Below are 13500 nucleotides of genomic sequence, written 5' to 3'. Positions count from 1 at the left end.
TTCCTCTTGTTTCACCCCCTCCTAGAATTTTCCCTTCTAGTCTTCTCTGCCTCTGCCTGATTCTTTTCTTTGTTCCTGTAAAGATTTAGGGTTGTTATTGGCTGGAGACCAACTGTAGCAGGAATGTCACAGTTGTTTTAGCTTGTGCAGTTGGTTGCATTCTTTTGAAATTAGCCTGAAATTAGATCGCTGCTCAAGAGAAGCATGAAATATCAGCACACAATATCTTACTCCAAGTTATCCAGCAACTTTGGATCAGCCCTGTCTAAATGGGCATGTCCAAGGCTATCCACAGTGATTCTGCTGCAGCCTCGTTTTTAAAAAATAAAAAAACTTTTTTATTTTGAAATAAAGGCAAAGATGCAAAAATACTGGTTTGTGGACTCTTCACCCAGCTTTCCCCCAAAATAACATCTTACATAACCATAGTACTTTATCAAAAATGAAATATATACCAGTACAGTACTATGAACTCAACTACAGACCTTACTTGGATTTCACCAGTTTTTACATGCACTCTTATGGGGGGAGGGGCAGTGTACAGTACTATGAAATTATATAGATTCATGTAACCAACATCACAATCTGACTCATTGTTAAATATTGGTATCCCCCAGAATTTTGTTCCGAGCCCTTTCCAGTTTTCATTTTTCACATGCTCCCTGGACCTTCTCATCCATAATTGTGACGTTAACTGTCTTTTGTATTTGGATAATTTTCAAATTGATAACCCTAACCTCTCTCTTGAGCTCTCTACCTAACCATTTCATGGCCTACTTCTGGACTCTCACTCAATATTTTATCTGCACTTTAAACTTCACCATATCCAAAACTGAACCAGTATTCCTTCATTTTAAAATGAAATAGTCCCTATATGGGCAGATAGCACCCTGTAGCCCAAGCCAGAATACCCAGGGATCAGGCTAGATGCACCCATCACCCATGTTCCACCTCCACATAATAAAAGCAGTTGACACTCCTATGGCAGGTACCAACCAAAACTGATGAGCTTATTTCATCCTGAGAGCGATCCTAAGCCTTGTCGGAAATGGCTCCAAGCTTCCTGAGGCCTGAAACTTGTACGGTTTTAGGGGTTCTTGTAAAGTAAAAGGACAAAAAAGTGTAAGCGTCAAGAAACCCTGCAATATGGTACAACATGGATGAACCCTGAAGAAAGACATTATTATGCTAAGTGGAATGAGCCAGTCACAGAAGGACAAATACTGCATGATTCCACTGATATGAGATATCTGAGATAGTCAAACTCATAGAATCAGAGAGTAGAATGACGGTTACAAGTGGCTGGCAGGAGGGGGAAATGGGGAGGTGCTGATCAACAGATATAAAGTTTCAATTATGCAAGATGAGTAAATTCTAAAGATCTGCTGTAGAACATTGTGCCTATATGGTTAACAGTACTGTATTGTACACTTAAAATTTTGTTAAGAGGATAGATCTCATGTTAAGTGTTCTTACCACAAGAAAATGAAATTTAAAAAAAAGAAAGAAAATTACAAATACCAAAATTAGTACTTACAAAGTAAATACTTGGACTGGTGCAAGTGAGGGGTCCTGAAAACTGACCTTCATTAGTTGTTTCATGATGAATCCCCCTTTGAGGCAGTTGCTATTATTATTTGCACTTTACAGACAAAAGCTGAGGCACAGAAAGGCTGCACACTTAACTTGACCAGGGTCCTCATGTCGTGGGAAGTCTCATCACCTCTTGGCCTCCTACGTGATCTCCCAGCCACTAACCAAGCCCCTTCAGTGCATTTTCCATGCTGACCCTAAGTGGAACTGTGCATGGTCCAGGTCTCTCTCCTGACTGGAAGCTGTACCTAGTTCCCTATTACCTTTAGGCTTAGTGCTAAACTCTTCTGGGCTGTCTTGCACTTGATGTTTTGTGATGCTGAACTGATAGTGACTCGCTCCATACTCGAAGCTTCCAACTCCTTTCCACTTGCCCTTCCCTCTCCCATGCCCTCTACTATCTATCAATGCTCTTTATCATTTTTTCCAAAGTAGAAATAATAGCATTATTAGTTATTTTTAGCCTATAGGAGTAATACACAGTTTAAAAAAAATTTAAATTATACAGTACAGGGACTTCCCTGGTGGCACAGTGGTTAAGAATCCTCCTGCCAATTCAGGGGACATGGGTTTGAGCCCTGGTCCGGGAAGATCCCACATGCCACGGAGCAACTAAGCCCGAGCGCCACAATTACTGAGCCTGCACTCTAGAGCCCATGAGCCACAACTACTGAGCCCTCGTGTCACCACTACCGAAGCCCACGCCTAAAGCCCGTGCTCCGCAACAAGAGAAGCCACTGCGATGAGAAGCCCGCTCATCATGACAAAGAGTAGCCCCCGTTCACCACAACTAGAGAAAGCCCGCGCGCAGCTATGATGATCCAACGCAGGCCAAAAAAAAAAAATTTTTTTTTAATTAAAAAAAAGTTAACGAAATCTAAAAAAATAAATAAAATTATACAGTACAAAAAAAGCACAAGGAATTAAATAAAAGCCACCAGACCATAACCCCATTATCTGAGAAGAACCACTATAAACAAGTATAGTGTATACACTTTTCATATTTCCTACACGTTAGTGTGTGAGTGTGTGTGTGTGTGTGTACGTGTGTGCACTAGTCTATAAAACTGGGATACGTTACTGTGGTATTATTATTCTTTTTTATTTTTATCAATCTGCCAGACTCTCCCCACAAATGTTTTTGTTGTTGTTTTAATGGACATCTCATTAATCACTAAGAAAGCCAAGCATCTCTTCACGTGTTTCTTCTCCTGAGAATTGCCTGTTAATATCTACCTACTTTTTATCTCTGCAGCACCAGAATCTAGTACAATGCCTGCAATAGAATAGGTGGTTGATGAATATTTGTGGAATGAATGAGTGCACTAAAGACACATCACCTTGCTTTTGAGTGCCCATTGTGTTGGGGGTAAGGTCTCATCCTCTGATTTCCTTACTCCTTGCACAGAGCCAACAGCCAAATCCTGTGAATTCTACCTTTGAAATGTCTTTAAACCTCTCACAACTGCTGCCCTAGTTCAGACTCTTGTCATTTCTTACCAGGATTTTTGCAATAGCCTCCTCTCTCCAGTCTCTCTAACCTAATTCTTTCTCTACCTATGACCAGAGTTTTCTAAAATGCAATTTGTTCATTTCACTCTCCTGCTTAAAACCTTTAATATTGCCTGGAGAATAAATCTAAACTCTTGACAAAGACACCCAAGACCTTCCATAAAATGTGGTCTGACTTTCCAACTCATCCTCAGCCCTCTTCCTTCCCTCTTTTTACATCTGTGCTCCAGCCACACCACACTTTCAGCTGTTCTGGAACAGACTCTGCATTCCATAATTCTTTGCTTCTTAGATCTATTTCAAATGCCACAAGTACCATGGAAGCTCATCCTATCCCTTCAACAAATTTATCACACTACTATCACAGCCATCAGGACTACCACCACCACTAACACCCTTGTCTTATGCCCCACCCTGGAAGCCTCTACACTTCTTCATTATTTCAAAGATAATTTTATAGTTCTCTTCTCAATCCAACTTCCTGCCTGCATAGGAATTCTGGATCAGCAATTTTAAAGCATCAGTCAAATATTTGAGTATCTGTTACATGTAAAGTACTGACTCCATTTATGATATGCAACTCAGTTTCCAGCTGAAATTTTGAATGCAGCTGAGTTCTGAAAATATATTATTTATAAAAGGCTGAGAACTTACATGCACTTTTTTTGCTGTTTTAAAATAGTGTAATTTGAGTTCCTCTTAGATCATGGGATCTGAGAGCAAAGGGGGAGTTAGATGTCAGTGTTTGCTCAGCCTTGTTAGCTAAGCAGGCAAAGGAGAAGCTTCTGGTTCCCTGGTGACATCTTCTGACTCACAGTGTGATGGTATAGTCATTAGGTGTAGCGGTCTATTCCAATTAAATATATACTAAAGAATTTTTGGTTCAAACACAATAGACACAAATATAAAAATTATTTTAAGATTAACAAAAATACATTCTCTGAATAAGCATGAATAATCATATGCCTCTGCAAATTTACAGTGCATAAATTGTTAGTGCATTCCCTATTCTTGTTGCAACATGGTTTAAGTTTAAACATCATAAACAAGAAAAAGATTCAATATATTATACATATATTACTATTTGTAAACCCTGACCACTAGTCAGTGACTGTGGCTGTACAACTTTAAGGCTTATTGCTTTTCTTTCAAGGAAATGACCAGTCAAGGATATTTTAAACATGTCAACAGAAAGTATTCTTTCTTTTATCCCTTTCTTTCTCCAACTTGCATTGTACTGACATGCATCAGGAACTACATTAGCTGCTGAGGATACAGGAATAAACAACACAGACATATCCCCTGCCCTCACTGGGCTTATATGAGCTTCCAAATAAACAAAAACCAATCTGGAAATCAAAGAGGAAGAAGGGCCATCAGAAAAAGGAACAGAGAGAATTTCAGCATTCAGATCATGTTTATCAATCCCTGCCTGAAACAGAATGCTACCAAGCAAGGGCTCGTGTGCCCACGGTGCAGAAAGCCAAACTCTGACAGTGGGTGTTTGCAGCAAAGTAAGGGCTTATTTGCAGGGTGTCAAGCAAGGAGAACAGGCAACTCATGTTCAAAACACCCAAGCTCCCCTATAGCTTTCAGGCAAGGGTTTTTAAAGACAGTGAAAGGGGAGAGGGTTGTAGGATGTGTGACCAGCTCATGGACCCTCTTCTGATTGGTTGGTAACAGGGTCATGTTTCCAGAATCTCGATCATCAACCTTCTGGTTCCAACCAGTCTGGGGTCTACAGGCTTGTGATCAGCATGTAGTCACCATCCTCCACCTGGATGGGGGTCTTAGTTTCTCCAGAACAACTCAAAGTATGCATCAGATTGTTATCTATATTCCTTTAGGACAAACTAGGACGTCTTGTGACTCTATTTTTCTAGTCATTAACGGTGTGAGTCTGCTCTTTGGAACTAGGGGAAGGCCTAGGAAACTAAAGCCTTTTTTCTACAAACAGGAAACGGGGGACATGGAGAAGCTTTTGTACTGGGAAAGCCCCAGAGGGTCCTGCTTGGTTTCAATCCCCCCTGCCCCCATCCTTTGATACTTCAGTCCTGAGGGGAACAAGGGCAGGACAAGAAAGAGAATACAGTTTTGGATTAAGAGGTTACTCATAAACTCAGTTTTAGGAGGACTCAGTTTCAAGAAAATTACCTCCCCACAATCTCCATGATTCCCAGCCAAGATATTTTTATTTGTCCTTACTTTAAAAAATTTGCCCACAGGAAGTTATTTCTAATGTCATTTATATGGCTTTCCTAATAGATTTGCAAACCAAAGTGTTAGAACTTAAAATATCTTGTCAGGGGGCTTCCCTGGTGGCGCAGTGGTTGAGAGTCCGTCTGCTGATGCAGGGGACACAGGTTCGTGCCCCGGTCTGGGAAGATCCCACATGCCATGGAGCAGCTGGGCCCGTAAGCCATGGCCACAACACCTTGTCAAGATAATCAGTTGGTTACTATGTGTCACATGTAATATTTAGAGCAGTCCAAGCTATTAATATATTAAAGATATTTGTTTTACATTTTCTAATCAGTTATTACTGAAGCTAACATATAAAATCTTGACATATTGCACTGTAAGTTTTTTGAGCACAAGTATAATGATTAAAAAAATAAATTGCAGTACAGTGGAGAAAGGACAGCCTCTTCAATAAGTGGTGCTGGGAAAACTGGACAGCTACATGTAGAAGTGTGAGATTAGATCACTCCCTAACACCATACACAAAAATAAGCTCAAAATGGATTAAAGACCTAAATGTAAGGCCAGACACTATCAAACTCTTAGAGGAAAACATAGGCAGAACACTCTATGACATAAATCACAGCAAGATCCTTTTTGACCCACCTCCTAGAGAAATGGAAATAAAAACAAAAATAAACAAATGGGACCTAATGAAACTTCAAACCTTTTGTACAGCAAAGGAAACCATAAACAAGACCAAAAGACAACCCTCAGAATGGGAGAAAATATTTGCAAATGAAGCAACTGACAAAGGATTAATCTCCAAAATATACATACAGTTCATGGAGCTCAATATCAAAAAAACAAACAAACTGGTTAAAAAATGGGCAGATGACCCAAACAGACATTTCATCAAGGAAGACATACAGATGGCCAAGAGGCACATGAAAAGATGCTCAACGTCACTAATTATCAGAGAAATGCAAATCAAAACTACAATGAGGTATCACCTCAGGCCGGTCAGAATGGCCATCATCAAAAAATCTAGAAACAGTAAATGCTGGAGAGGGTGTGGAGAAAAGGGAATTCTCTTGCACTGCCGGTGGGAATGTGAATTGGTACAGCCTCTATGGAGAACAGTATGGAGGTTCCTTAAAAAAACTACAAATAGAACTACCATATGACCCAGCAATCCCACTCCTGGGCATATACCCTGAGAAAACCATAATTCAAAAAGAGTCATGTACCAAAATGTTCATTGCAGCTCTATTTACAATAGGCAGGAGATGGAAACAACCTAAGTGTCCATCATTGGATGAATGGATAAAGAAGATGCGGCACATATATACAATGCAATATTACTCAGCCATAAAAAGAAACGAAATTGAGCTATTTGTAATGAGGTGGATGGACCTAGAGTCTGTCATACAGAGTGAAGTAAGTCAGAAAGAGAAAGGCAAATACCGTATGCTAACACATATACATGGAATTTAAGAAAAAAAAAATGTCATGAAGAACCTAAGGGTAAGACAGGAATAAAGACACAGACCTACTAGAGAATGGACTTGAGGATATGGGGAGGGGGAAGGGTAAGCTGTGACACAGTGAGAGAGTGGCATGGACATATATACACCACCAAATGTAAAATAGATAGCTAGTGGGAAGCAGCCGCATAGCACAGGGAGATCAGCTCAGTGCTTTGTGACCACCTAGAGGGGTGGGATAGGGAGGGTGGGAGGGAGGGAGACGCAAGAGGGAAGAGATATGGGAACATATGTATATGTATAACTGATTCACTTTGTTATAAAGCAGAAACTAACACACCATTGTAAAGCAATTATACTCCAATAAAGATGTAAAAAAATATAAATAAATTGCAGATTTTTAAATTTAAATAGTTGTATTTTTTTCTAAATTAAATCAGCTATTGATTTGCTTCCAAAGTCATTTGCCTCCCATCTTTTTTTTCTCCCAACGATCAACATCTTGTCTACTTCACTGTTTATTAAGACTTTAAATAGCAAGAGGCCCAGGCAGAATGAAAAAAAAATTATATTAATTCATTTAGTCACTTGAAAGCTATCATAGAAGTTGTAGTAGGAAAAATAACACAATTATCAGGAGTGCTGCAATGGACAGTTTATCTGACACTTGAGTTTTATACTCCTCAGTATAATAGGTATTGAGCTTTCATACTATTAGCAGATGCCTTATATGTTATATGATGGCATATAACATAATTTGTCTCCAAATGTTATTGTGATCTCACCATTGCTTTTTTTGTTAGCTCTGAGTTTTCATTTTCAATTGGAACCATAACTCATCCCAATTGTGAAGATTGCCTGGACTCTGGCTTGGAACATTTCCAAACCCAAGGTACCTTCCTCCCTGAAAATGTGGAAGATCTCTTCACCCAGATGCAGAGACACATAAGGATCTGGTTTGTCATGCTTTACTTCAGGGTGATCCTAACATGACTTTATGTACTCTTATTATCTTTACTCCTAAAGGTAAAAAACAAAGGATTCAACTCTTAGGAACTATCCCTCTCATCTGACAAATGGGAAAATTTCTGTATACTTTCCACTGCCAAGTTACCTCATTCCTCTCTCACATTCACTCAGTAATTCACCAAATATTCATGGATCCCTTATTCTGTGCAAGGCAGTGAACTCATCACTGTAGGAAGGACTGAGACATGGGTCCAGGTCTGACTCTCCATCCCCTTGGTTTGTGAAGATGTTGAGGTCTGGTAGCGGACGGGACAGATACCCAGCGCTTAAAAACAAAGTCTCCCCTTAAATACCTTATGAAAGAAGGAGGGATATCGTGCATAAATAAAATAATAATGGTTAATAATTATAATAAAGTTTATTCCTTTACTCACTCAAGAGCAATCCTCTCTGGGCAAGTTCCTTGAGATTTCCTTCCGGATTTGAAGCGTGCATTTACAGAAGGGAGGTGAGGGCTGTTGCTGGTGCTCTGCCTGTCATGGAAGAGGGAAGAAGTAGGGAGTGAAAAGGCTCTTCCATTCCCTTAGCAAAGGCAGCGCTGCAACTGGGGCCACGGTCTGCTCTGTTGATGGATGGCCTCCCGAGAGAGCATGTGTTCCTCTGAAGATCTCAGTCTTAGCCACCAGCCTCTGGCAGCAGCCAGGAGATGGGGAAGACAGTTAAATGAACCACTTAATTTCATAGAATGAGGGTAAATATTTTATTTTTCTTCCAAATCAAGAATGTCTACTCAATTTAAACTTTTACCTGCCGTCTCTCTTCCTCAGAACCTGGATTGTGAATTTCTGTTTAACAAGTGTGTCAGAAACTCCTTACCCCATCAGGTTCCTCAGCTGTAAAATGAGAAGGTAACAGATGTTCCTAAGGTTCTTTCCAACTGAAAATAAATATGATTTTTAAATCAATAGAATTTCAAGGGACTCACAATTGACTGTTAAGAAAATGAATATAAAAAAAGCAGTTTGCATATTTTCCTATTGACCTTTTTTCTATCATTTTAAGGTTACTTATTGTTATTTTTATTATTATTTATTTTTTAATTTTTTTTGCGGTACGTGGGCCTCTCACTGCCGTGGCCTCTCCCGTTGCGGAGCACAGGCTCCGGACGCGCAGGCTCAGCGGCCATGGCTCACAGGCCCAGCCGCTCCGCGGCATGCAGGATCTTCGCGGACCGGGGCAGGAACCCGTGTCCCCTGCATCAGCAGGCGGACTCTCAACCACTGCGCCACCAGGGAAGCCCTGTTATTTATTGATCCCACTTTTTAGTTTATTACTCCCGCCACTGGCATCCCTGGATTAAAACAAGCAAAAATTTAGAGGTTAATATCCTCTTCTAAAGTTTAAACACACACACACACACACACACACAAACTATGGGTGATACAATATGGAAATGAAAGCCCTACCAAAACGTAACTCCAGTGTTTCTCAAACTTTAGCAAGTATTAGAATCATCTACCTAGGTAGGTAAAGCAGAGCCCTAGAATGAATGTTTCTAAAAGTTCCAGGTGATACTGCTGCTACTGGTCTGGGACCACACTTTGAGAACCACTGCTGTTTAGCACAATTCCCTTGGAGACACAGCCCCAGTGTCTGTTCTCTTCAAATCTCTTAAAGTCATGATGTATCTCAGGCAATCGTTTCTCCCTCTATTTGTCAATTGTCAGTGAGTCCTGAGGATGATGGTGGTTTTTTTTTTTTTTTTCATGTCAAAGCACTTTCCATCTATTCCTAATCGATTGTGGGCTGATTTCTCTGTTCCCTTGAGTATTTCCTTGAAAGGATTTCAAGTCACTGTAAAGCTTGCATTTTAATATCTAGCATGAAACTTTCCCTTTGTTTTTTTTTTTTTTGCAGCAGATTAAGAACTGCCACTAGCAAGCATATCCATTTTTAATCCCTCAGCCATCGTGGTCCAAAACTTTTAACTCCTGCGCTTCCCAGAACAGGAAATAAATGGAAGGATGAGAGGCCACTCAAACCAGGGTAGTGAGGCAGAGTGTTTGTAGTGCATTTAGCTCATGTTCCTAGAGGTACAGTGTCTCTTGTATCAAGTTTCCACCTTTGCTTTAAGCAGGATAGGAGCCCAAGATTGTAGAAGGAAGGATTCTGTTTAAAAAATTTATTTTGTGGTATTTGGGTAGATAGTCCTTACTAACATAGAAGCAGTTTTATACCTACAGGACTAACTAAAGGAAAAGCTCTTCAATTAATCCTTCTTTGTAATGAATGTTCTCAGTCTCTGTCTTCTAAGAGGGATCTAGAGAATAAATTACCCTGGGAAGTTTGTGGTATAGCACAGAAGGAGGAAGAAAGGGTGCTTATTTGCATGAAATAAAACCCATAATTTTTTTAAAAAGTACTTAGATGACTTAATTTCTTAAAAAGCTGATACCGTATGCTAGAGATATGGGTACATATCCTATTCTCTTTTCATCTGCCAATATAAGGAATCAAGGCTGATGTCTTGTTAGAGTGCAAGCATTTCAACAAAACGAAACAAGACAATTCTAGGGGCTTATTTAGCAGCCCTCTTTCAAGATGATAAAGCAAGGTCCACTCCTCTGTTATATGCCCCTTTCCCCACTTCCCTTCCTGCCCATAAGAGGGTCTTGGCAGGAAGAGGAGTGACTCAGGAGGAGGCCAATGGGAACAGAGAGAGCAGAGGGCTGCTGGTGCTGATTGCATGGGCTGGGATGATTTCACCCTAGTTCTAAAAAGAGCCAAGCTTTATTTGCAAACAAGCTTGCTGAAGCCAGCCGCTCATCACAGGCTTTCCAAGTTCAGGCCACCCAGTGGGTCTCCCAGGCACTAAAACATTTCTCTCCCATTCATGGTTGTCAATGACATATTTAAAAACCTGCATGTATATTCGCAGTACGTGGTGGTGGTGGTGGTGGTGGTGGTGTGTCCGGGTAAGGGTGACTATGCTTCAGGATTCACTATCTTCTGTTGCCCTCTATCTTAGGCTTCCAAAATTCTTTTCCTCTAATGCTTCTGATTAGAACTTTCTGTCAAATTTAATCTATTCAACAGAACTTCAAGCCTCCCTTTAAAATGACTTAAATATGTCAAATAATTGTTTTTTAAAGCCACTCACTTCATGACATCCTTGACATTTCACATTTCCAGAAACATTTATCGTATCTTACTAAAGAGATTCCAATGTCACACAAAACTTATTCAACACATTGCCTTGGCTCTAGTGGCTGTGTTGTGAATTATTGCTGTGGTCAGAAGGTATAGTATGTCTCCATGACTTTTATCAGTATAGATTGACCAAAACATTAATTTTTCTACATTTCTTATATTTTATTTTATTCTTTAATTAGAATGAGGTACTAGAGTGGCCACTCCTTTTGTAAGTGTGAATATCCTCATTTCTATTGCCATTTATAATGCAAAGATAGATGTTTCCTATTTATTTACTCCGGCCAGGGGCATTATTTATTTATAGAGCTGATAATGTTACATGACTCTTGTGAACTGATCTGTATCAGGGTTTTGCTGTTGTTCTAAATTTTGCTTTCCATTTAATTGCAACCTTGAGCTAATACAGATGTCGTTTGCTTTTAGCTTTTCATTAGGTATTCAGGTCAAGAAGATAACAGATCTCCTGTTTGTTTGAACCCTGTGTGAAAGCAGAACTCCTCTGAGGAGTTTCTAAGAATTGTATCTCTTCGAGGCTGAAGCTGCTGTTCTCATCAGTTTGATTTGATTTTTTGATCTAGGTTTGATTTTTTTTTGCGATTTGTGATGTAGTTGTGTACACATACTGAGGAGTTGCTGAGACAGTTGAACATAAAGGATTGGCCTCTATGATATGACTACCAGAGGGCCAGGAAGGGGGCTGGGGAGAGAACAGCTGTCAAGGGCTTGTTTTGCCTTTGCTGCTCGCGAAAAACTATAGCCTTCTCTTGTTGCCTCCCTTCTCCCCAAAGATTCTGTGAGTCTCATCACCGGTAGTTGTGGCACATGGGCTCGGTAGCTGTGGTGCATGGGGTTAATTATAACCAATTAAATGGTTATAATTGTCTCTTTAAATGGTTATAATTGTATGTATTAAAACATCATTTAATTTTTTTATCAATCATTATTGCATGAGCCAGAATCATGCTTGAGCCGATAACAGCCTGACCATCAGGCTCCCTCTCTTTTAATCTGGCTTCATCTAAGTGCCTGAAACGGTACCTTGCCTAATACTTGCACCCTCCAATTATGTCCCTAACTTTTCCTCTGCTTGTGATTGGGGGATTGTATATCATGCTCTATTCTCTCCCTCTGGCTTAGCTCTCCTTCCTATAGGGGCTCAACTTTGCTGCCCTGTTTGTTCACCGCCAACAGTGAGGGCTGACAGAACAGATGAGAGTGCAACACACATCCTCTGCCTCATTACTATCCCCAGATCCCAGCACACATTTGTTACATCTGTGAAGTCTGGCTGGGGCGGTTCTTGAAATAGCATTCTCTTTTTTTTCAATAGATTGAGACTTTTATAGAAATATTGATACTTAAAATTTAGAAGGAAGTTATATATTTACCATATTCTTCATCTCTTAAAAATCTCAACTCATTTATGATAAAGAACACTACATGACATATATTGGTTGGACATAACTATATCCCCATTGTGGTGACACATCTCTACTGCAAGGAAACTGCTGGATCCAGATACTCTCCTCTTTCCCCTCCTAGACCATTGAGTCTGCAATGCAGTCTGAAAAATAACTGGCTATTATGAAACATACCAAGCCACAATGTGACTCTTCATTACTAAAGAACAACCAATTATTATATGCTCAGCTGGAGAAGGCATTGCTTTGAGAGGAAAATCTTTTGATAATGAAAGTATTCGTGACTTGATAATATATCCTGACAACTCAAAAATGTTTTTAGAGTGATTGTGACTCCACAAGGAGTAAATAAGCTTGGTGCCATTTGGACATGTCATTAGTTATTAGAAAACTATTCAAGGAAGCAACCCCTTTCGTATTCATGCACCCATGCACTCATGCATGCGTTCCACAAACACTACTGAGTGTCTACCACCAGTCAAGCACTGTTCTAGGACCTATGGGTATAGTGACAAACATATGAGGGTAAGTATGAGGTTCTCTTCCTTTCCTTTCTATTCTTGGAGTTTATATTTGATTTTCATTTGAGTTCTTTTTGACCCCAGGCTCTCCAAAATCTTTAATTTTCTGGAAGTTGTTTGAGGACGGCCACCAAGGCCAGACACAATGGAACCTCCTCCACCCTCAGTCCAAACAGCCCTATTTCTCTTTCTTAGGAGGTTTCTCTGACTCCTGAGACAACTTCCCACATCCATCCTGAACAATGTCCATAGGTAAAGTCTTGTGAAAAAAAATCACCTTCTTTAAACTGTAACACAAAGTTGTCTGCCCCCTGAAATAGAATTGGCTGCTCTTTTTACTTTCTGAAACTCTATCAGGAAACCCAAGTAATCACTGGAATTCTGAAATTTGAATATATTCAAATTTAATATTTAATTTAATATTTTTAACTTTGGCTTATGTGACTCATAAAGCATTAGAGATATTAGCTTTACAATCTTCCATGCAGAAAAAAGTTCAATTTTCTTCTGGTCTCAGCTGTACAAATTGGAAATTGGCTGAAGGGATTTTAGCAAAAGGCAAATCTACCATTATCACATTAGGATGTATTAGAGGCAAAAATG

At 39.8% G+C, this 13500-nt stretch overlaps 1 protein-coding gene across 4 annotated transcripts in view; it reads right to left on the bottom strand.

Annotated features, from left to right (window-relative positions):
• SPART (spartin) overlaps positions 1-13500 on the bottom strand; it is a 270881-nt gene that overhangs the window by 55835 nt on the left and 201546 nt on the right. The window contains exon 2 of one of the 4 annotated variants that reach the window (XM_027116499.1): positions 8177-8275. The exons of 2 other annotated variants lie outside the window; for them this stretch is intronic. In XM_027116499.1, coding sequence (XP_026972300.1) covers positions 8177-8237 — 61 coding nt within the window. In that variant the 5' untranslated portion in view covers positions 8238-8275. Of the gene's footprint in view, positions 1-8176; positions 8330-13500 lie in introns of those variants that run through there. One more of the 4 variants, XM_027116508.1, reaches the window with a different exon arrangement.

Source organism: Aethalodelphis obliquidens, unplaced genomic scaffold, assembly GCF_003676395.1.
Source record: "Aethalodelphis obliquidens isolate GAN/ISIS:26980383/991018 unplaced genomic scaffold, ASM367639v1 scaffold16, whole genome shotgun sequence".
NCBI classification, from domain to species: domain Eukaryota; kingdom Metazoa; phylum Chordata; class Mammalia; order Artiodactyla; family Delphinidae; genus Aethalodelphis; species Aethalodelphis obliquidens.
This window is presented reverse-complemented; position numbering and strand designations above follow the sequence as displayed.